At 46.2% G+C, this 25,509-nt stretch overlaps 2 protein-coding genes across 4 annotated transcripts in view; one reads left to right on the forward strand and one right to left on the reverse strand.

Moving 5' to 3' along the window:
* Window positions 1-25,509, forward strand: part of LOC137432315 (serine/threonine-protein kinase 38) — a 444,663-nt gene that overhangs the window by 359,397 nt on the left and 59,757 nt on the right. The gene's annotated exons all lie outside the window — the stretch shown is intronic.
* The window catches only part of LOC144888168 (patatin-like phospholipase domain-containing protein 2), a 59,008-nt gene that overhangs the window by 30,631 nt on the left and 2,868 nt on the right, over window positions 1-25,509 (reverse strand). For 2 of the 3 annotated variants that reach the window (XM_078783031.1, XM_078783033.1), the window contains exons 2-3: window positions 9,530-9,762; window positions 9,134-9,199 (exon numbers count right to left, since the gene is read on the reverse strand). In XM_078783031.1, coding sequence (XP_078639157.1) covers window positions 9,134-9,199; window positions 9,530-9,762 — 299 coding nt within the window. Of the gene's footprint in view, window positions 1-9,133; window positions 9,200-9,529; window positions 9,763-15,910; window positions 16,212-25,509 lie in introns of those variants that run through there. The other variant, XM_078783032.1, reaches the window with a different exon arrangement.

The raw sequence follows: 25,509 nt of genomic DNA on the forward strand, positions 1-25,509 counted from the left end.
TTCACGCTGTTGAAAGCAAAGCATTCAGAATCATTGGAATCTCCCGCGATGAAGCAAACTCCAAGGGCCTCTCACTCACTCACCGCAGGCAGGTTTGGTGGTCTTTCCGTCTTCTACCGACTCCTCTCTGGCCTTGCCCCCCCCGGCTCTCTCTGGGCTCTGTCCCGCAAATACTCCTACAAGTCGCACAAGATCTGCCTGCAACCCTCTTATGGTTAAACTGCCAAAATCAAGACTCTCTGCTCACCTTCACTCCTTCATTCCCCTTTTCTCCCGCCTCTGGAACAAACTCCCTCACTCTCTTCAATCCCACTCCACCCTCCAGGTCTTTAAAACAGCTGTTCACCACCATCTCTCATCTTCCCCCATCCAAAACCTTGATCTTTTCTATCCCCGATAATTTCACCCCAATTCCACTTTTTGAAATACCAACTTCTGTCCTGCAAGTCCTTGGTGTCCTTGTGTTTTATACTTCTCCCACACCTCCTCCCTCCAAGCCCTCTCCCTCCCACACATCTCCCTGCTCTCAAATGTTGTGTGCTCTCAAGTGTTTGTGTGCTTCCCATTCTCTTGTCTTCCGCTCCCTCTTTTTATATATTTTGTTTGTCTGGTTGATTTGTTTGAGAAGTAAATGTCAGCTCTTTCACGAGCCTCGATTCAGTATACAAAAAAAAAAAAAGGCTACAACATAAAATGTGAAAAAAGTGAAGAGGTCTGAATACTTTCTGAATGCACTGTGTATATATATATATATATATATATATATATATGACTAGCGGGGGCACCCGTGGGAATCCCACGGGCATGGACGTGTGTGACATCTTCAGTTTGATGTTGCACAGTTTTACAAAATGATTACAGGCAATTCCTCAGATCCACAAATGATGAAATCCACACAATGTATTTACTTTACATAATATGTTACCCCTCACTCATCTCTCCCCCCCCCCCCCCACCCCCCCTGTCACTCCACTCCTCTCTCCCACTCAATCCTCTCCAACTCCTCCTCACTCCTCTCTTTGCTTTACTCCTATCCCCTCACTCCTTTCCAACTCCTCCTCACTCCTCTCTTCACTTCACTTCACTTCTTTACTCCTCTCCACCCCTCATTCTGGCAGTTGTTGCAATCGAGCAGGAATGGCAAATATTAGAGGTAATTGAACTTTTCTCTTGGAGCAACACAGTGTAAATCCACCTCCTTGTCCTGTTCATTAATTTATGATATGTTTTGCAGAACAATACACGCATGGTGACGTCATCAGACTCGCACCGCAATGATGATCTTCAATATTATCCGATACATCATCCGTATTCATTACAGCTGCTCTTGTATATGTTTGCTGAGCACACATTACCTTCCAATGTATTTGTTGCTCAACATCCCGTGCAAGTCAGGGTTAACGTTCATTGGTAGTCTCGTTCTGTTCCTTCATTATTTTATTCATTTTGGAAATAGCATTTACAAACGCAACGTGTAATTGTTACCATGATTAAGTGGCGACACGTAAACGATGCTCCGCCCCTCTCCCCACGTGCAGAGTACCTAATTGTAACTTTTTATTGTGACTACGTCTAAAGAATGAAACATTCCGACTGTATAAAGAATACAGCTCAAATGGAAACGTCCCTGGGAAAAAGTCTTTTGGGCAGTGTATAAGAACATTACCTCACACCTTTCTGTCCTGCAAAACCAAAGTTACTCTTTTCGTTACAGCATACAAAATGGCATTTTTAAAATTAAAGATTTCATATGAACCTTTTAAAAGTGTGCGTGCACATAGCTTATAAAATAAGAACGAAAAAATATTTCTTGGCAATTTCCCATCTGTGTTTATTTATTTATTTTACATATGTGAATTACATGTCCATGCACACGTGAAATGGAGTTTGTTTATTAATCCTGGATGTGAACACGATTCAGCCTTGAAAACTCGTGCGAAAAAAAAAAAAACATCAATGGAATGAATGGGTGTTTAAACAGGATTACCTTTACTTCAGTATAATAATGATGAATAAAATAAGAACGAAGAAATACCTGTCGGCAATTTCCCATCTGTGGCTATACGTGAACGAAGCTCCGCCCCTCTCCCCACATTGTGACAACGTCTAAATTAAATATTTAATCGTGACGAACGTCAGCAAATGGAAAAGTCTGCCGTGACTTTTTAATATATCTCGGCATTTTACCGTGTGTGCGTGAATTTTCTAAATTATTGCTGAAACCGAGTCTAAAAACCATCGATAAAAATGAAATCAGATGGTGAATTAGAGTCGAGATAAAGCTGTGAGGGAGTCTCAATGAACTTTATGTTACAGGCCTTTGAAAATGTATTTTGTTTTATAAACGGTAACTTTCATCGAATTTTATTCCCGTTTTTTTCAACCGGGTCTAAAACCATGTTAGCGACTGTGAAAAATGAAATGAGATATTGAATTAGATTTGAAATAAAACTGAGAGAGAGAAACACATGACATCATTATCAGCCTAACAAAAGAGGCCTCAAAGCTATGCGAGGAAAGAAAATGGTGGCGATTTGTTTTTGAAGCCCCTCCCAGACCAGGTGTAGCCACTCCCCCAGACAGACAGACGCGATCACCTACAGAGTGTATATATATATATACACACACACACACACACACACACACACACACACACACACACACACACACACACACACACACACACACACACACACACACACACACACACACACACACACACACACATATATATATTAGGGTGGTCCTCAAATGTACACCAAAAAATAAAATTGGACTTTTTTCAGGTGCTTGTTGCTAACATTGTTCCTTATTGTGAAAAAATGAAATGTGCCAAAGATGGTTTCTATACGACTTTATTTACTACTGTCACACATGGGTTGAAAATTACAATGCTTCAGTATCGACACACAAAATTGTTTTTAATAAACTAACTCAGATGTAATCCCAAATCAGTAAGAATGTATGACAATCATCATAAACACACAGAGCAAGAGTCCTCCAGACCATTGATTCCTCATTAATAAGTTCTGTGGTAAATTATTTCCTCCTTATCTTCTTTGCGCCGGGGAACTGATGGCGATGCCACTCAACAACTTGCAACAGGTACTGGCGCTGCTGTTCATCCTTTGTCAAGACTTGATTGTAGTCCTGTATTAATGCTACACCACGTTCTGCAAAGTCGTTGACAGTGGCAATACCGCGCAAGACTTGCTGTGATGACTGAAATGATGGGTTATTGGCCCACTCACCAGGGTCCTTTTCTAGGAAGTCAGTATTGACTTTGAATGCAGTGAAAATTCGCAGTGAGGCAGAAGTAACAAAATCTGCAACAGTCTTGGCAGCGATGGCTTCTTTTGCTGTAAGATCCACATGTACCCGTGGTTGAGGATTCTCTTGGCATTCTTCTTTAAGAGCAGCTACTATCATTCGCTTGACATCAAGCCAAACACTATCGTCAAACAGAGCAAGTCCTGCCAGTTCTTCGCTGAGGTACCACAAGTGATTGGAAAGCTTTTTGCTGGTGGCTTCGGCAATCACTGAATCAGGATAGAAAATGAGTGCTTTTAAGAGAGCTAGGTCTCCAGCGGGAGCACCAATGACAGATGGAGCGCTAAACCATGCTTTGGTATACACTGCTCCAACAAATGCTGTAAAACGCTTTATGCCAGTGAGTTCCTTTGGGATCAGTCGAAACTGATCACGGAACAAGTAGATCTTGATTCCATAAATCACACGGGCCATCCATCTTGCCCGATGCATGGCTCCTGGCTGCATGAACCTGAATCCTCTCGGAGGACGCTCACCAAACAGAATAATAGTCAACTCAAGAAGTTCACGGTAGTCATCTCGTAGTTGGCCCGATTCCAGTTTCTGGATGCAGAATGAAACGACATCTTCTTTGCAACTTAAAAATACACCTGAAACAACAGAGTCCAGGTCATCAGGCATCATTGGCTTAAACTTGCTTTGGTCAATGGAATTCCAGTTTGACTGGAAACGCTTGAAGACGGATATCTCAGGTCCTTTTGATGGACCAATAAATGGTTTGAATGCTGCCATTGCTGCCTCTACCACTAGTTCCAGAATGTGATGCCAGCATGCAAAATGTAATAGTGGTCGTCCAAGCTTTTGCTGCAAAATAGTGCACGCACCAAGTGCTGAACCAGTGTTGCTGGCTGTCGTGTCAAAGCTCATACCTGCCACCATGTCTTGCAAATGCCATTCTTCGAGGCATTGCATAACAGCAGCAGCTGTTGCTAGTCCAGTTCCTGCTGGCAGCTTTGGCACACCCAGAAGCTTTCCAGTTCCTTGTGGGTCACTGACAATGACAGGAAAGCGATCAACCTTTTTAGTCCCATCATCTGGAAGGAGCTTGCCATCCCAATGAACCACCAGACTTGTGTTTGGAGCATAGGATGCCTGGATGTCACCTGCAATTGTCTTCCGTTGGATCCGCCTGGATTTCCTGATCGATGTGTGGTTGATGGCCAACTCTGAAGGGTCGTGTCCCAGAGCAGAGGCTGCTGCTGACAAGATGTGAACAGCTGATCGATCGCTAACCTTGGTGCGGTCGAGAGCTGCTGTTAGGTCCGGTGTAACAATGCTACTTGCACGCTTTCGGCTCTGCCTCTTTGAAGCAGATAGAACAGCAGAGTCGTCATGATCACTGGCTTCAGCACTGCTGTCTGTTGATGATGCGAGCTCAAGAGTCTCCTCTCGGGCTGCTTGCTTCTCTTTTTCATGCTGCTCTCTTTCAGTCAACACCTTGTCGCGTTGATGTGTCCGCTCCTCTTTTCCTGCTAGCACCTTGTCAACACCAACCATAAGGCCCCGTCGACCTTGCTCCCGTTGTGCCTTAAGGAATTCACGGTCCTCTGGTATTTTGATCAGATCAAGGACATCAACGTGAGCAATGTCAAATAAGTCACGTGGACCGGTTTGAAACTGCTCTTCTTTCTTTATCTGAGGGACAGATCGCCGGCTCTTTCCTTTCAGGATGGATCCGTATTGTTCTACTTTTCTCTCTAGTTTTGCAATGATATTCCGCTCATCTGCAGTGGGGATCCGTGCTTTCTCCCAGATGCATAATGTCTCACGAACAACAGTTGTTGCGGCACTGCTTATGTCCAATTTCTCAGCATGATGTAGCTTAAAGTATCGCTGCAGAATCTCTTGCCAAGATGGGAGCCTAGTTTCTGGTAGTTTTTCAATATGGCAGCCATTCAGCCACACATGGTTCCTTTTTCTGGTTGCTCTTCTTGAAGTACTTGCACTCGCCATCATAACTGAAACAAACCGAAATAATTTCTGTATAGTGCTGATTAGCAGATTAGCAGGGGCCATGTGACAGTGGTAAAAGTTTTCAAAATGAAATGAAATTTTACCCAATTTGTTCTCTCTACAGGTGTAATAAAAAAATGGAAAAGCACTTTAGAAAAGTTAATGTTTACATTTGAGGACCACCCTAATATATATATATATATATATATATATATATATATATATATATATATATATATATATATATATATATATATATATATATATATATATATATATATATACAGTGGGGAGAACAAGTATTTGATACACTGCCGATTTTGCAGGTTTTCCCACTTACAAAGCACGTCAAGGTCTGTAATTGTTATCATAGGTACACTTCAACTGTGGAAGACGGAATCTAAAACAAAAATCCTGAAAATCACATTGTATGATTTTTAAGTAATTAATTTGCATTTTATTGCATGAAATAAGTATTTGATACATCAGAAAAACAGAACTTAATATTTGGTACAGAAACCTTTGTTTGCAATTACAGAGATCAGACGTTTCCTGTAGTTCTTAACCAGGTTTGCACACACTGCAGCAGGGATTTTGGCCCACTCCTCCATACAGATCTTCACCAGATCCTTCAGGTTTCGGGGCTGTCGCTGCGCAACACAGACTTTCAGCTCCCTCCAAAGATTTTCTATTGGGTTCAGGTCTGGAGACTGGCTAGGCCACTCCAGGACCTTGAGATGCTTCGTACGTAGCCACTCCTTAGTTGCCCTGGCTGTGTGTTTCGGGTCGTTGTCATGCTGGAAGACCCAGCCACGCCCCATCTTCAATGCTCTTATTGAGGGAAGGAGATTGTTGGCCAAGATCTCGCGATACATGGCCCCATCCATCCTCCCCTCAATACGGTGCAGTCGTCCTGTCCCCTTTGCAGAAAAGCATCCCCAAAGAATGATGTTTCCACCTCCATGCTTCACGGTTGAGATGGTGTTCTTGGGGTTGTACTCATCCTTCTTCTTCCTCCAAACACGGCGAGTGGAGTTTAAACCAAAAAGCTCTATTTTGGTCTCATCAGACCACATGACCTTCTCCCATTCCTCCTCTGGATCATCCAGATGGTCATTGGCAAACTTCAGACGGGCCTGGACATGCGCTGGCTTAAGCAGAGGGACCTTGCGTGCGCTGCAGGATTTTAATCCATGACGGCGTAGTGTGTTACTTATGGTTTTCTTTGATACTGTGGTCCCAGCTCTCTTCAGGTCATTGACCAGGTCCTGCCGTGTAGTTCTGGGCTGATCCCTCACCTTTCTCATGATCATTGAGGCTCCACGAGGTGAGATCTTACATGGAGCCCCAGACCGAGGGAGATTGACTGTCATCTTGAACTTCTTCCATTTTCTAATAATTGCGCCAACAGTTGTTGCCTTCTCACCAAGCTGCTTGCCTATTGTCCTGTAGCCCATCCCAGCCTTGTGCAAGTCTACAAATTTGTCCCTGATGTCCTTAGACAGCTCTCTGGTCTTGCCCATTGTGGAGAGGTTGGAGTCTGATTGATTGAGTGTGGACAGGTCTGGAGACGGCTTTGCGGTCGGTCTTTGCGGTCTTTGTGGTCGGAGACGGTCTGGAGACGTCTTTTATGCAGATAACGAGTTCAAACAGGTGCAGTTAATACAGGTAATGAGTGGAGAATGGGAGGGCTTCTTAAAGAAAAAACTAACAGGTCTGTGAGAGCCGGAATTCTTACTGGTTGGTAGGTGATCAAATACTTATTTCATGCAATAAAATGCAAATTAATTACTTAAAAATCATACAATGTGATTTTCAGGATTTTTGTTTTAGATTCCGTCTTCCACAGTTGAAGTGTACCTATGATAAAAATTACAGACCTTTACGTGCTTTGTAAGTGGGAAAACCTGCAAAATCGGCAGTGTATCAAATACTTGTTCTCCCCACTGTATATATATATTATTATTATTGTTAAACAGGATTATGTAGAGGTCATGTACTTACCTTTGAGTTGCCTAGTTTGTGTTGGATTCCTGACCAGTCTACAAACTGCACCATTCCGTGGATGAACATTAAGCCGGGTTTCCTGTTTGCTAACATCAATTAGCAGACATTAAAAATTCCATCCCATGTGAATAGGTGAGTTATCTCCAGGACCATTAACAAACTACAAATTCCTGCCAAACCCAACTTCAGCAAAATGTCATGTCTGACGAGGAGTTTTGCGAAAGACTTGGGGCGAAAGCGTTCCCCACCACACCCATAAGAAGGTATGAATAATTGGGCCCATTAAAGTTTGAAGTTTTATTATTATTATTATTATTATTGTTATACTGCTGGGCTGGCAGGATGGCCTATAGGTAGGCACACTCAGCTTTGCTGTCTAGCCTGAGTTTGAATCCCACCTCAGCTATAAACTGTTATCCCGGTGTTGCATCAATGTATGTGCAGTACACCTAGGATAGACGTTAAATGGAAGTTCCATCTACCGGCATTCGTTGGTGGCTGTGGAAGATTATACAGTGTCTCTCGCGAAGAGCAGGTGAGCTATTGCCGGCACCTTCAACAAGTTACAAATTCCTGCCCTAACCTTGGTTGAACGTCAGGCCTGGTCGGCTGGTTCGTGAAAGACTTGGCCCAACCTTCCCCGGCCAATTGCACACGAACGTGGGAATAATTATGGCTGTTCATTATTGTTATTCGAAGAATATTATATTGTACTCATTATTATCAGGAATTGTCAAATGTTTTACTGCCATGTCTTCTTGCCCGAGGTAAGGTGCGAATCACAGAATGCACAGCAGGAAGAAAAGACTTTGCAATGAGCATAAGATTAGAAGATGAATCGTACTACCGTCGTTGCAGTCAGGGTAAATTGTACGTTCTACATCAATTAAAACTGAGTGTTATCGGCTGTCGAGTTATAATTATGATGCAATTGTAAGAGATAACGTAAAATTGCAATTTTTAAAAATCTTGCTGCACTTGAGTAGATCCCGGATGTAAATACAAATATAGTCTGGACGTATGCATGTACATCCATTCGATCCGCCATCACCCGATCACCATTCCTTCCAAAACCCGCCGGTGGACACACGCTCCGAATCAAGTTTGCGCATCAGAGCTTCTTGTGGCAATTGAGAAATGGAAACGCTGCTTTGTGAGCCGTTTACAAAAGCAATAGTTCCTGGGGGGTAAGGAATAAGCCTTGAGCGGCCAATCTCCAAGCTTGTCTTCCGGACTTGAAGAAACCATCTCTAAGCAAAGTAAAAGAAAAACAAAGGCCATAAAAGCGACAGAGTGCTGAAAGAGGCTAATTTAGTCCTCAGATCAATACATTTTACAAGCTGGTTCCCCATCGTCTCTGCCCGTGTTTGCGAAAGCTGAACAAGACAAGGTTATGCCTTCAGATGCCCTCGGTTAAACTCCGCCAATGGTGAACCCGACATGACCCCTGCGGATCAAGGGCTCGGGCAAACCGCACTCGCCCAAACCAGCTGATTGTTTGAAATCTCTTGCGGTTCATAAGCACCGTGATTGAAAAAAAAAGAAATTAAACTTGGATTTTAAAAACGTTACGAGCGAAAACTATCTGCACGAAATACCATTGGGACGTCCGAAGCCTTAAACTAATAAAGCACCACCTCGAATGGAGGTCTGGTACCGAGAAGTGGAACTTTGTTTTTAAAGAGGAAGAGTCAGGAGGTGCAGCATTGATTCTCAAGTCCATCAGCTTTCCTAAGGTGGTAGTGGTGGTAATGTTGTGGTTTTGGTGCTCGTAAAATGAGCATATTAGTTGTGGACATATTTTAACCACAAAACATTCCGCATAGATCCCCGTGCTACGTACCACTCCACGGAAGGACGGAGGGATGACTCCACAGTACACTGGTACAAAAGCGCTGCATATGAGGGCCTGCAGTGACACGCCAAGATACACATATGGTTATATGGTCAACACACAGCCAGAGTCAACAACCACAACTTTTACTACCTTACACAGCCTTAACTCATTGCGTATTAGTGGAAAAAATCCACCTGAGGGCCTATTCTGAAGAAAGAGACTATGCCTTGTCATATACCAATACATATACATATAATATGCATATGTGGTATGGAAAGCCAGACTATTTCCCCTCTGAAGGGTGGGCTCCATTATATGGCATCCCTGCTGGCAACATATCCCAAATAAAATATGCAGGCTAGGAAAGAGATTCACCACCTTTGCCCACCCATCCAACCACACCTGTATAACTTCCTCCTTGGAGGAAAAGTTGGAAATGAGCACGTTCTCGCCATCGGAGACGCGCGTCAGAGAAACGCACAGCTTCCCCGACACATGGACCCAGACATCGTCGGGCATGATCCTCGACATTGCCTGGCGCAAACATTTCACCAGGTTGAAAGAAGGGTGGAGAGGACCCAAGCGCTGCCGCCGTGCTTCCTTCGTTATCTCAATGAAGTCTGCACAGCTCTGGCCTACACACACGCACAAACACAAACAACCCACATGTAACGTTTACTGACTGCAAAAAAAAAGCGTTCAAAAACAAAGTCACTGTACATAATCCTTACCATATATAATTCACGGACCAGTGTGTTTGTTTGTTTGTGTGCTTGCTTGTTTGTCACTCTACTCCTCCTACAGTTCTGGGCCGATTACATCCAGACTTTCTACATAGGATCAGCATGACACCAATTCGTGCATAGGGTGTTTTTATCTTTAGCGGTGGTCTTATGGTGGTAGGAGGGTTTGGGACGCAATTTCTCGAAGTATACGTGTATCGTGTAGCGCCGCCTCTAGGTGGGAGAGGGTATTACAAGACAAGTCCCCACTCATTAGAGTACAGTGTTCCTGTCCCCACGTTTTCCAATGCAGTGAGGCATTTGGAATTATAAGCAGTAGGCATGGTTTTACTTTATGCACATAACCGGGATTATTCTTTTTCTTTTCAGGAGAGATTGAGGCAGCTGTGACTTGCCTATGCACCACACAACTAAAGTATGTGTCAGAAGAAGGTATTGCATGCTTGGAACAAGATTCCCTGTCGGGCGGGTACTCTGCTAAGTGCCAGAAACACAGAACTAAGCAATAAACCAGAGCGAAGTCATTGGTTCGCCATCGGACATCCCCACATTTCCCACCTTAAGCAAAGTTGAAAAATGGCAAAAAAAAAAAGTTCCACCAGAAATGACCCAAAATCAAGTTTTGAGTATTTTTTTTTCCTCCATTTTGACCCTTGTTACACTAAGTTCCCACCCATGGGGCATGAACCGGAGGTTAAATATAAAATAATTGTGTGTCCCCCAATACTGGTGGTGGTTCGTATGCAACCCGAGACTGCTTGGCTGCAGAGTGCATCATTTTCGGGAGGCGCCCAATGCCGCTGATGCAATGGCCCCTATTAGCAGTAAGCTGGTGCTCATTTTGTCGATCTCAGAGGGATGACAAGCCGAGTCAACCCACATGGAATTATTCCAAAGGCATGACAGGAGCTCAAACTCAGGACCCTAAGATATCAAGTTACCAACCTTAACCGTTAAGCCTACACCAGGCTTCCCCAATGCTGAATGCATACACAAAGTTTCATAACAAAATAATACGATTTCAAGAGTGCCTGAAACTGCTTTTTTTTTTTGTATTTGACCTTTTGACCCTGCCCCATGGGGCGGGGCCAGGGGCCAAAATGATACCGCTCTTACACATTCGTACCATGTGGTGATCATAACTACGAAGTTTGGTTAATTTCCGCACAACCATTTAGGAGGAGATAATGTGACGGATGGACAGACGGAGCTGATTATATAATATCCCTGAATTATGATTATTTTCTTCACAAAGCGTGGGGGACAACAAGAGGATTAGAGGGAAAATGTTATCTTCTCAAATATATTATACCATACTTGAAATAGGTTTCATTTGCCTTTGCAAAGTCTCATTTTTTAATTCCAAACCAAGAAGCACTGCTGAAAATTTAAGCTCGCTGACAATTTCATGTCCACCATCAAAATGATTCGTATTGCAGCCCGTACGTGCACAACCTATCAACAAAGGAAGGAATTTCATCTGCGACTGTTGGAAAACAAAGAGCATGATGCCGCCAGTGCTATGATATTACCAAAGAATAACTTCTGCTCAAAGAGGCCATCATTCACACAGTGGGGTCTGGAGAGCCCGGAACAAGTGCAGAGCTTTCATCTCCTGATCATTTGATTCATCGCCCGCACAGTTATAGACTTAATGTGAGAGTTTTCTCCATTTGCTGCTTGTTTTGCTGCTTGTTTTTCTGCTTGTTTTGTTTTGTTTTTGTTTTTTTCTGCTTGTTTTGCTGCTTGTTTTGCTGCTTGCTGCATTTGCTGCTTGTTTTTCTCCATTTGCTGCTTGTTTTCTCCAAAGAATAACTTCTGCTCAAAGAGGCCATCATTCACACAGTGGGGTCTGGAGAGCCCGGAACAAGTGCAGAGCTTTCATCTCCTGATCATTTGATTCATCGCCCGCACAGTTATAGACTTAATGTGAGAGTTTTCTCCATTTGCTGCTTGCCAAGTGTCTTCAAAGAGGAAAGGCCGAAATGTTTGGTTCATCGCCCACAGTTAACTATATATAATGGAGGGATAGTATGTATGCATCATCTACTCCTCAAAGAGGATTTGACCTAGGAAGCTGAAACTTTCAGGGACTAACGAGGCCAAATTTTCAAGTCTGATAAGGAGGCCTAATTTGGGAAAAAGTCACAAAATAAGAGTTGCAGGAAATGGTCAATTTAGTGGGGACTGAGATATTCAGATCTTGAAATTATCAAATATTTTGGCCAGAATAAAAAAAGAATGAAGAGAAAATTTATTTTGGAAAACTACATCGTTTGCAGAAAAATTAAATTGCAATTCAAACAAGTGCATCACATGCCAAACAAGAAAGAAAAAAAAAGCCAAAAGCAGCACAAGACAAAAATTGGATTCCATTCGTTGGGATTCAAGAGAGGCGTCAACACGAATCGATAGGAAATATTCTGCCTGTAGGGTGGGTATTTCCTAGTAGATCTAATGGGAGAGCTTTCTAGTTCACCGCTTGCTAAGTGTTTTCAAAAAGGAAAAGCCGAAAAACAGTTCAACACGGAGTGTTGAGCAGATGTCATTTTATAACCGAGCTTACAACCGGTCTCGGCCTTGGACTCTCACGAGCAAAGGGCAAACGGAAAACAAGTACAATTTCCTAGAGGACGGCTATTCAAGACACGCAAACACAATGAGAAAAACAACATTCTGACAATCTGCTGCCAAAATGGTATTTTCATTCGAGAGATATGTGTCCATAGGCTATTTATCGAGTTCAACCGTCGGTCAGGCTGCTCCAGCGCAATGATGGAAACAGTGTCGTCCACGCAACATTTACGAGGGGGAAAGCTGGGCAGCATCACAGAGGGTGGTGGGGATTGATTGCGTGGCCATTAGAAAATTGGTGATCTGGATGGAGAAACACCATTGCGAAACATCAGAACATCACAAACAAGTAGTGACCGAGGACAACACAATACTTTTAATACATACAAGCGCGCGTGCTCATCCCCCCTCCCACCGCCCAATCCGGGACCGTTACGCTACCTGTGACAGTTTCAGCAACAGGCTTTTTTTTTTCTTCTTTTTTTTTTGTATACAGAGTCGAGGCTCGTGAAAGAGCTAACATTTATCAAACAAACAAATCAAACAAACAAGCAAACAAAGTATATAAAAAGGGGAGCGGTCGACAAGATGGGGAGAGAAGGGGACGAAGCACACAAACACAACATTTGAGAGCAGGGACATCGGGAGATGTGTGGGAGGGAGAGGGCCTGGGGGGGGGGGGGCAGGATAGGTATAAAACGCAAGGACACCAAGGACTTCCAGGAAAGAAGTCGGCACCTCAAAAAGTGGATTTGGGGTGAAATTAACGGGGGTAGAAAAGATCAAGGTTTTGGATTGGAGAAGATAAGAGATGGTGGTGAACAGCCGTTTTAAAGACCTGGAGGGAGGAGTGGGATTGAAGAGAGTGAGGGAGTTTGTTCCAGAGGCGGGAGAAAAGAGGAATGAAGGAGTGAAGGTGAGCAGAGAGTCTTGATTTTGGCAGTTTAACCATAAGAGGGTTGCAGGCAGATCTTGTGCGACCTGTAGGAATATTTGGGGGACAGAGCCCAGAGAGAGCTGGGGGAGCAAGGCCGGAGAGGAGTCGGTAGAAGACAGAAAGACCACCAACCTGCCTGCGGTGAGTAAGTGAAAGGCCCTCGGAGATAGCGTCATCGCGGGAGATTCCAATGATTCTGAATGCTTTGGTTTCAACAGCGTGAAGACGAGCTAGGAGTGAGGCAGGAGCACCAGCCCATAGGGGAGAACACTATTCCATTGAGCTGCGGATGAAAGCCTTGTATGTGGTGAGGAGCTCAGGTGTGCCAAGGAAGGACTTCGCACGACGGAGGATGCCCAGTCGGCGACTGGCTTTGGAGGCCTCATTGACCTGACCTGCACATCTGACCTCATTTAACCTGCACATCTGAAAGGATACATCAGACACACAATCCTTGCTGCAAACTGCTTGGAAAAGGCTGGTTTCCGTAACAAAATAATCCATTTCCCAGTGGAGTGACAACTCATCCCCTCAATGGCTGTGCAAACTAATAACCTAATGTGTTAAAAGCCGAAATAAATAGGGCTCGGATAGCATTCCCTTCACTCAACATGGAGACGACACGTCCTGGAACCAAGGACATTGAAGGATACAAAAAAAAGAAAAACGTTTAATAAGTTCAATAAGATAGCGGGATTAAAGCACACCTCGGGGTGGGGGTGGGGGTGGTCCTACAAATTCTGGATCAAAAAATCCCAAGCATCATAAATAATATTTTCTTAAAATATAAATATTTGAAATGTACGTTCTGGTTCATTTTGTTTGATATTAGATCTACAAGTACAGTAGTTGAAAATTCCATGAACCTCACTCAACAATAACAAGCAACCGTTCAACTAAGTTCAAGGCTCTCTGCCAGCGAATCTTCCTGTCCGACCGATACTGTTGAAAAACCCCTCCAGATCAATTCGACAGAATTCTACAGACAGAACACTGACCGTCGAGGTTGTGGATCTACTGATGTGGACCCGGGCCAACTATTTTTTGGAGGAGTGCACACATTACGTTTCGGTTGAGGGGAAGATTAAAAATGACAACATCGAGTTGAAAACACAATGTTGGCCTTTCGCTCATTTTACATCAGAGAACATTTAATAATAAAACAAAAGCAGATGTTTCTCATTAAAAAAAAAAAAAAAATTAGCTATGCATCAACAAACTAGAACCGCACTCGGTAGAGCGCATACCTCCACCAGACTGAAAAGTTTACGTTTCGTATCCCATTGATAGGCCGGATCTAGATCTGACCTGAACCAAAATTGATTCGGCTGGTTCTTGTCACCTAACCAACTCGTCCACCAAGTTTTGTCACAACAAGTCCATAACCTTTTGAGATATCCTGCTCACAAACAGACACACAGACAAAACAGACAGAGGCGAAAACATAACCTCCGTCCACCTTCAGTAATTTGGTGGTGGAGGTAATGATGCCATGTTGCTAGGAAAGACCGACACTTTGTTTGGGGTAAAAAGAAAATGGCGCATTTTAGACGTAGATTATCTTTTATGTCTACGAATAAGTCAAAGATAATATTCCATAGACATGAAAGGGTCTGCATGTTACGGGGGCCTGGTTAATAATTCCGCAACTGCTTCTAAAACGTCAGAAACCCGAAAAGAGCGACTGGGCAGTGGCCTGTGCGAAACCTCCTGGGATGTTGCAGTTTGATAAATACAAGACATCAAGAAGAAGTACAAATTGAATGGGATATGGAATGTGTTGGGGCACGTACAGTATCAGAAGATTCAAAACCCAAATATCGCACATTTGTTTCTTGTATAATGATGTACGATGCTAGCTAACTGCGAAGAGACCTCCATACGGCATTACCAAGGGCCACTGTTCAAAATGGTCACATGAGTGACCACTGCTTAAATTAGTGACTGTGACCAGTGTGCAATGGTCACATGGGATTTCACAATAAGTTATTTTTAATCAATTTAACAAACAAAACCTTCCAGTTATCCTATCGGGCATGTGTTCCCCCCAATTGGATATATTTATGTGCAATCGGGTCTGCAGCACCAGGACCGAGACCGTATCGGGAGAATTCCTTCATCCGTCACAGCAATCAAAAACAACAAGCATTCTGAGTATTGCGCTGCAATACATGTCCCCTACCGGCAGTCTGTCGTCCGGAAAACTGTTGGGGAAATTACCAAAGTTCAAAGTGCCATAACTTTGTCAAAAATGATCGAAACGTCGTGAAGTTCGAACTTGATCTGTAACTTATCATGAGGAAACCATGTACCAAGTTTGAAATCATTAGCCTTAAGAGTTTAGAAAAAAAGTCCGGAAAACTGTTCTTTGCGTAAAGGACGGACAGACGGAGGGACGGAGTGCAAACCTATAGTCCCCTCCGGTGTACACCGGTAGGGGACTAATAACTGTTTAAACAGACAAAATAGTGGTGTGTGTGTTTTAATGTATCGTTACATAATGGAATGTGCAATGAGCATTATGAATACCAGAAGAGTATCCGCCGTACGAGGAATATCTTGTTCCAGGCATGCAACGCGTTCTTCTGACCCATCCATTTATTTGAGAGATGTATAGGCAACACAACGCTGTCTCGATCGCTCACAAAAAAAGAAAGAATCCGGGTTACTTATGAATATATTGTTGCGGTTTTGAGAACCCACACTTGTAAATATAACATCATTAAAGGTTAAAGGTAGCACCCCATAGGTAGGCCACAAGCAACACGTAGGTCACCATAGGACGTCAGTTATTTCATAGTCTGTGTTTAGATAAGGCCATTCCCAATAGTAGCATCTGCGTTGTGTCAAACAAATAAGAGTAGGTCCCCATCCGTTCATTTTGGCAGCCTCCCTTCCAAGCGCCATTAAGCGCTCCCCAGTCTGTGCCCCATGGCCCCTCCCAATTTGTTACGCGCCTTTGCCAGCAGCGTTCGCAACCTCGCTGGGCTTCCGCTCAAACCAGCCCAGAAACCCACGAGGTAAGGCCCGAAAAAGGGGGCGGAGCGCCAGGATGAAGGTGCGGCCACGTCAACCAGCCATCAAGGCGGGGCCAGTAAGCCAACACCAGCCAACCAGGGCTGAGGTGAGGTCACCTGACAGGGCGTGGTTTTGGGCTCCGAGAGCGTTCGCTGGCTTGGTAATAAAAGCGCGCACGCAAAGCCCTCGAAAAGACTTATCGTCGTTGAGAGGACTTGGAAGGACCGATGCGATTACAAAGGACTCGTGAGGAAGGTGCTGTGTGATAAGAACTTACGGAGCAGTACTCATTACCGAAGACTGAAGCCAAGCATTGGTTTTACAAAGGACGCGCTGTGGCAACCCGCTGTACTAAGGGCGAGCGCGCGGCACGCATTGCCAAGAACCGCAGCGTGCAGGACATTGGGGACGGGGTGCTTGGGGCGAGTAAGACCGGTAGCGCCAGTACAAAAGCGCCGGTACACAAATTACGTACGCCGATAGCCCAAGTTTACCTTCCCCCATCATTATAATTGTCCGCTCGCGTTACACTACGTGGAGAGCTGCCTGCCAGGTTTCGTCTGCTGGATCGGAGCCTGGACACCATCGCCGGACCTTCCACCCTACCATCTGCATCCCCGTGCGAGTCTGGAGTCTGAGACCGAATCTGAGAGTGAGCGGGCCCGAGTCCAGGGAATAAGTTAAGACTGTAGTTAAGACTGCCCTGTGTACTTTTCCTTCCTCTTTCTTTCTTGTACATTCTTTCGTTTCCTCTTCTTCTTTGTACATTTGTTAATAAATTCCTTGTTCTTTCTGGTTTCCTCTTAATCCGATCGTCCTAGTCTTTTCTCTATTGGGTAAACGCGGCACGATTCGGAACCGCTATAATCGGGTTAGTCATTGTTAACAGCTCGGATCGCGGCTTGCTATCCGCTCGGCAATAGTCCATCAATATCCGTGATTCGGGCGGGAGTTATCTCCTCGCTTCCTGGGCGGCGTTAGCAAGTAGGTAATAAGAAGTCGGCTTACAACCCTAGTTAATGCCGTCTGGAAGGAACGTCATAACTCCGGATCCCGTCGGCCAGATAAAAGGACAAGGGGATTAACCCCCTCTTGATAAGGGGAGAGCCGACGTCGGAGATCCGTAACAATATCATAATAAATTAAACCCTCTAACAAGAAAGGTTAAAAGTTTGAATAGTGAGGCTGCATTTATGGGTTGACCGCCTGGACACAGCTGAAGTTGTGGATCTACTGATGTAGACCCACTGCGGTGGTTGTTGACCCACATTTCAAAGATATTTTGCTCTGAAAGGGTTGGAACCTCTATGAAGAACAGGGCCCTGCTGATGATCCAAGGCAGTAAGGAAATCTATAAATTGCTTACGGGTTAATGAGGTTCTTACTTAAGGTAAACAACTATTTTGAGGTTTGTGCTTATGTAGAGGGCGGTATAGAATTAATACCATTTACAACATCCTTTAATTGTTAATATAATATCCTCCTGTTTCGTTGTGCTAACTGTTGTCGCTTTGCCCCCCATTTTGTCTTTTGATCAATCGTCTGCTGTTGTGGTTTTCCACGAGTTGCAATGCCTGAATAACAAACCTCATATCAGTCCTACGACCTACATGGTAATCAACGTTTGAGGATTAAAGAAATGGCTGACAGGAAGTCGTTTAAAGAAGTGCAGGAAGGAGACCATGCAGCATGAATACAGCATACTGAAACCACAACACCTGTTGACTGGGTAGTTGAGAATGAAAGCTGCAAATATCAGAATTAAACTAGAGTTCATAGAACATCTTACCCCACAAAGTGTTGAAAAAAAAAAAAGGACAAGAGGGGTCTGCGAGCAGCAAATTTGATTGGTCGAGATGTAAAATTCCGTAATATTTTGTCCAAGTATATACAACTGAATGGAAGAGTTTTGAAAGTGCCAAAAAGACGATTTGTGTGAAACAGTGTTCAAGTATAAAATTCAATTGAAATAAAAGTGCTTTTTAAAAGTTGTAGGAAAAAAATTGAAAAGTTTACCACCATTAATGCAGCATCTTTTCCACCCAACACCTTATTACCTCCACCACCGAAAGTGGACGTTCTTCTGACACATCCCTGGATATCGCTGTTCACAAGATTTGGTGGCTTTGGCAAGATTGGACATGTTCTATATTTACCTCCAATCCCTTTATTTGAGAAGTATATATGCAACCCCTTCCTCCCCCCCCCACTCCCCACTCTCCCCCAAATCCCCACTGCCTCAACAGAAAGTGGACCGAGGTTATGTTTTCACCACGGTCTGTTTGTCTGTGAGCAGGATACCTCAAAAGGTTACGGACGGATTCAGACGAAACTTGGTGGACACGTTGGGTGTGTGACAAGGACGAATTGATTGGATTTTGGTGAAGATCCATATCCGGATCAGGATAAGACTTTAAAAAAATAAAAAATCAAGTGATTATGATGGGGCCAAAACAATATATGGCATGGTATTTCAAATTGTTGTGGACAAGTTTTGACAAAACTAAATGGATGAGTTGGGTAGGTGGCAAGAACAAGCCAATTAGATTTTGATTCAGGTCCGGATCCAGATCCTATCAGTGGGATACAAAACGTAAACTGTTCAGCCTGGCAGAGGTGTGCGCTCTACCGAGTGCCGTTCTAGTTTAACATGTTGCATTACTTATTCGTGCCTGTTGTATGTGGCCTTGATGACGTCACTAAAAATAGTAACTTTCCCGTTTAGAATGACTTTAAATTATGTTTGACTGCCAGACAAGCAGACACAGGAAAACCTTTTAGCTCGTCTTCTCTACACATGTGCGATCAGGACGTACCCTGAGGCAAAGAATGGTACAGTACTGTTAAACTACAGGGTTTTTTTAGAGGGTAGTGCATAGGGCAATGCCGTCTGTAACAGTGTTTGTCTGGCCGTATGTATGTATGTACAGTATGTCCCTTCCACCGGCATTTTGCAGGTTTAATGCCTTTAAAATCAGTTTTCTCTGCAACCGTTGATCCAATTGACACGAATGTTTCACTGTAGGAGCGCCTCCTCCTGCAGAATATTTTAATGATAATTATGACATCATAGGTCATGTGGTACATGCGCAGTCTTGGAAAAAAAACAAAAAAAATTGCACCTCTATATCTTCGAAACCGCTCCTTTGAAAAAACTTAAAGGTGGCTCATTGTAAAGTATTCCCCATGGAGAATAACATATGTTAATGATGATGTCATAGGTGCCTTCATTATGATATCAGATATCGACAAGTAAACCGTTTGATCCGATCAGTATGAATCAGAGCTGAGGATCTGGTCACATGACAGGTGATCCTCCACTCAGCAGATCCAAGCCTGGCAACGCCGTTGTTGGACTATCGGTCTTGTTTTTTTTGTATACCAAGTCAAGGCTCGTATAAGAGCTAATGCATACAACATATAATAAAGGGAGCAGGAGACAAGAGGGGAGAGAGAGAGAGAGAGAGGGAGGGAGAGGGAGGCAGAACAACAGTAGGGAACAGGGATGTCAGAAGATATGTGGAAGAGAGAGGGTTGGGGCGGGGTACACGGGATAACCAAGATGGACACTAGAGGGGCTTTCAGTTAAGTAAATAGGGAATTTGAAGGAGCTGGGTTTGGGGTGGGTTAATTGGGGTAGAAAAGATCAACGTTTTGGATGGGGGAAGATAAGAGATGGTGGTGAACAGCTGTTTTAAAGATCTGGAGGGAGGAGTGGGATTGAAGAGAGTGTGGGAGTTTGTTCCAGAGGCCGGAGAAAAGAGGAATGAAGGAGTGAAGGTGAGCAGAGAGTCTTGATTTTGGCAGTTTAACCAGAAGTGGGTTGCTGGCAGATATTGTGTGTCCTGCAGGAATATTTGGGGGACAAAGCACATACAGAGTAGGGGGAGCAAGGCCGGACAGGAGTCTGTAGAAGACAGAAAGACCACCTACCTGTCTGTGGTGAGAGAGAGAAAGGCCCTCAGAATCAGCTTCATCGTGGGAGATTCCAATGATTCTAAAAGCTTTTGCTTCAACCGTGTGAAGCCGAGCTAGGAGTGAGGCAGGAGCACCAGCCCAGAGGGGAGAGCAGTATTCCATTGAGCTGCGGATGAAAGCCTTGTATGTGGTGAGGAGCTCAAAAGTGCCCAGAAAGGACTTCGCACGACGGAGGATGCCCAGTCGGCGACTGGCTTTGGAGGCCAGCTTGGAAATGTGGTTTTCCCAGGAAAGATCATGGCAGATAGTGAGACCCAAAAGCTTGAGTGACAGAACTTCTTGAAGAGGATTGTTGAGAAAGTAGATGGGAGGGTTTTCCAGACGGTCTTTTTGGAGAGACAAAGTGAGAGTGTGAGATTTGTCAGGATTGAAAGACATGTTCCACTTGTGATTTTATCCAGGTCTGAAGAGAGCGAAGAGGCTGCAGTCTCCCGATCTGAGGGATGAGATATGGAGCGGCAGAGGGTGGAATCATCAGCAAAAATATAAAGAGGTCTTTCCAAAACCAGACAGATCATTGATGAACATTAGAAAAAAAACAGGGTCCAGAACACTACCTTGAGAAACTCCAGCCTGGACAGGAAGAAGAGGAGAGAATTCCATTTAGAGCCACACGTTGACTACGACAAGAGAGGAAGTCAGCAAGCCATGCGTGGAGGTTTCCATGGATACCATATGAGGAGAGTTTGGTAAGCAGAGCGGGGTGCCAGACCATAACAAAGGCACGAGATATGTCAAGGGAGACCGCTCTGATTTCCTGTTTGGCATTGAGGACTTCCATCCATTGTTGAGACAGCAGAAGCAGCATGTCCAGAGTAGAATGACCTGAATCATAAAACCATTGTGGCCTAACCATTTCAGATTGATGTGCAAAATAAAACATTCAATTTAAATCAAGTAGTTCTTCTATCATAAACTGACGGTTGTGGACAGACAGACAGACAGACAGACAGACAAAATTACCCAATTGCTTAACCCCACGTTCCACTTCGCGAGAGTGCAGGGTAATAATCCAGAAAGAAGGCCAAATGTAGTTCTGTGAAAGAAGAAAGGGGAGTCCATACTCGAACTTGGAAGGGGGTTACACAAGGAGGATGCATGTTAACCTTCCGTTTACAGAACAAGGTGATATGGATCATGATTATACACAAGGGTAGGTGTACCGGTATTTGAAATGGCACATCAGGTGGAGAATTCCCCTGCGAGCACCTGGCTCATGATATGGCTCGTGAAAGTGCAGGGTTCAATTCCCATAAAAAAAAACCTAGGTATGATTGTCTGGGAAACCACGGTATGATTGTCTGGGCAATCACGGTATGATTGTCTGGGCAACCACGGTACGATTGTCTGGGAAACCACGGTACGATTGTCTGGGCAATCACGGTATGATTGTCTGGGCAATCACGGTATGATTGTCCGGGCAACCACGGTATGATTGTCTGGGCAACCACGGTATGATCGTCTGGGCAACCACGGTATGATCGTCTGGGCAACCACGGTATGATACTACAGTACAACCATGGTATGATACTACAGTACAACCATGGTATGATACTACAGTACAACCATGGTATGATACTACAGTACAACCATGGCATGATACTACAGTACTGAGTACACCCATAGCATGATACTACAGTACACCCATGACATGATACTACAGTACAACCATGACATGATACTACAGTACAACCATGACATGATACTACAGTACAACCATGACATGATACTACAGTACAACCATGACATGATACTACAGTACAACCATGACATGATACTACAGTACAACCATGACATGATACTACAGTACAACCATGACATGATACTACAGTACAACCATGACATGATACTACAGTACAACCATGACATGATACTACAGTACAACCATGACATGATACTACAGTACAACCATGACATGATACTACAGTACATCAATGACATGTGTTTGTAAAAATGAGTATACAACAATGTCTCCAATCTGAGTTTAATCGAAATCGATCTCAACAGCATCATTTTAATGAGGCACAAGGATGCCATAGGATTACATGTCACAGGACTGCCTTCTGATATGAACGGGCAGGCTGTTATAGGAGCCGCGTAGTGGACAGTAGATAGAATAACACCAGGGTTGTAACGTAGGTGTCAATATCACCACAACATACTACAGTACATCCATGGTATGAAACTACACTACAGTACAACCATGACATAGTACTACATACAGTACATCCATGACATTATACTATAGTACATCCATGACATGATACTACAGTACATCCATGACATGATACTACAGTCCATCCATGGTATGAAACTACAGTACAACCATGTCATGATACTACAGTCAATCCATGACATTGTGGTGGACACGAAAGCTCACTGGCGTGATGGCATCATTCCGCGCACCAAGTGGGCGGCGGCCACGCCCGAGGGGGGGGCGTGGCCTCGGGGTATACACCGGGCGCGCAGCCCGGAGCGCTCCAGTGCTACAGTGCAGCTCTTGTAATAAAGACTCTTTCAACTTACCGCGTTGTCCGCTTCCTCCTTGCTAACAAGTAGCGCGCGTAGCACCGCGCTTCATTGGTGACCCTCTGACGTTCTGGTCAGCTGTCGCTGACCACCCGAACCCGCCACAGCAATGGCAACCAACGCGGTCACAATCAAACTCCCCGAGTTCTGGGAGGCTCAAGCTGAATTTTGGTTCCTGCAGGCAGAAGCCCAGTTCCGACTTCGAGGCATCACGGTGGACGAGACCATGTACTGCCACGTGGTCGCCTCCCTCTGGCCCGGCACGGCCGCCCGCGTCGTGTCGGTCGTGAGGAACCCACCGGCCGACGGCAGGTACGAGGCGATCAAGCGTCTCCTCCTCGCCACGTTCGGCCTCACGGTGGACGCACGGGCCGACCGCCTCTTGGACCTCCCCGAGCTCGGTGACACGCGACCGTCGGTCCGCATGGACCATATGCTGTCGCTGATGGGCGACGAAACCCCGAACACTCTATTCCGGGCGTTATTTCGATGCCAGCTGGCGGCACGAGTACGCCTCGCGTTGGCCGGTTCTGCGACGACGGAACCCCGAGCTCTCGCTGCCGAGGCCGACAAGTTCTTCGCGGCTTTGGACACGCAGGCGAGTTTTGGCGCGGCCGTCGCGCATCCCGAGGCTGATGCACACCACGTGGCTGATGCTGATGCACACCTCGCGGCCGCCGCCACGATCCGCCCACCGCGGAGAAAACCGCAGCCTCCGCCGCCTACCTGGTGTTTTTTCCACGCCCAGTTCGGCCACGAGGCTCGGCAATGTCGCCCGCCGTGCTCATTCGGCAGGTCGGGAAACGCCCGGGCTGGCCCTCGGTAGCGGATAAGGTGTCCGTGATGAACAGTAGGTAGTTCAAACAGCTTACTGTTCATCACGGACACCTTATCCGGGCGCCGTTACCTGTGCGACACGGGAGCGCAGGTGAGTGTCGTTCCCGCCGGTACGTCCGACAAGCAGACCGCGGGCCGGGGCCCCGCGCTGCTTGCTGCCAACGGTACGTCCATTCGCACATACGGAAAACGCTGCCTTTCTCTGCGGTTCGGAGGGCAGGTTTTCCGGTGGTCGTTCGTCACTGCCGACGTGCCTATGGCACTGCTTGGCGTGGACTTCCTCTGTGCCAATGGCCTGTTGGTGGAAGTAAAGCACAGAAGGCTTGTCCAGGCCGAGACGTTCAGCTCGCTCGCTTGCGCGCTGCCAGCCTCGTTGAGCAGCTCCCGGAGCGGCTCATCGATCGGCTCGCCGAGCGGCTTGCTGAGCGGTTCGGTTCCGGCCAGGTTGATCTGTACGCTTCCGGCAGCGGACAAATTCACCCGCCTCCTCGCCGGCTTCCCGGCCCTCACGCGGCCCACCTTCTCGGCGGGGGCCATCAAGCACGGGGTGGAACACCACATCCCCACCGCCGGGCCACCGGTCTACGCCAGGGCACGCCGCCTCGAGCCGACGAAGCTCGTGGTAGCTAAAGCGGAGTTCGCTACGCTGGAGCGGCTCGGCATCGTACGGCGCTCCGAGAGTGCTTGGGCGTCGCCGCTCCACATCGTGCCAAAGCCCGGCGGGGGATGGCGACCGTGCGGGGACTACCGGCGCCTCAATGACGCCACCACCCTCGACCGCTACCCCGTCCCCCACATTCAGGACTTCTCCGCCCGGTTGGCGGGCATGTCCTTCTTTTCAAAGGTGGACCTCATACGCGGCTACCATCAGGTCCCCGTCAGGCCGGAGGACATCCCGAAGACGGTGGTCATCATGCCATTCGGACTTTTCGAATTTCTTCGGATGCCCTTCGGTTTGAAGAATGCGGCTCAGGCGTTCCAGCGACTAATGGACAGCGTCTTGCGCGACTTGGATTTTCTGTACATCTACCTGGACGACATCCTCGTCGCCAGCGCGTCCCGCGAAGAGCACCTTCACCATCTCCGCACGCTTTTCGAACGCCTGGGCCAGCATGGCCTCATCGTGAACCCCGCCAAGTGCCGGTTCGGCGTCGCCGACATCGACTTTTTGGGGCACCGCGTGACCAGGCACGGGGCTGTCCCCTTACCGGCCAAGGTGGAGGCGGTGAAGGGGTTTCCGCGCCCCCGCACGATCAAGGGGCTCCAGGAGTTCCTGGGCATGGTAAACTTTTACCATCGGTTCCTGCCCCGCATCGCCCAGCTCCTGCGCCCCTTGCACGAGGCCCTCCGAGGGAAGCCGGGCAAAGGTGACGTTACCTGGACCGAGCAGATGGACGCGGCGTTCGCGGGCGCGAAGCTCGCCTTGGCTAACGCCACCATGCTCGCGCACCCGGCGCCCGATGCACCGATCGCCCTCACCACCGACGCCTCGGACTACGAGGTGGGCGCGGTGCACGAGCAATGGGTGCGTGGTGCCTGGCAACCGCTGGCGTTCTTCAGCCGGCAGCTTCGCCCGCCCGAACGCCGTTATAGTACCTTCGACCGCGAGTTGCTTGGGCTTCACCTGGCGGTCAGGCACTTCCGCCATCTGCTCGAGGGCCGTGCGTTCACGGCCTTCGTCGACCACAAGCCACTGGTCTTCGCGATGGGCAGGGTCGCCGAGCCGTGGTCGGTCCGGCAGCAGCGTCACCTCTCGGCCGTGTCCG

This window comes from Myxine glutinosa, chromosome 8 (assembly GCF_964187855.1).
Source record: "Myxine glutinosa chromosome 8, kmMyxGlut1.1, whole genome shotgun sequence".
In the NCBI taxonomy this organism is placed as follows: domain Eukaryota; kingdom Metazoa; phylum Chordata; class Myxini; order Myxiniformes; family Myxinidae; genus Myxine; species Myxine glutinosa.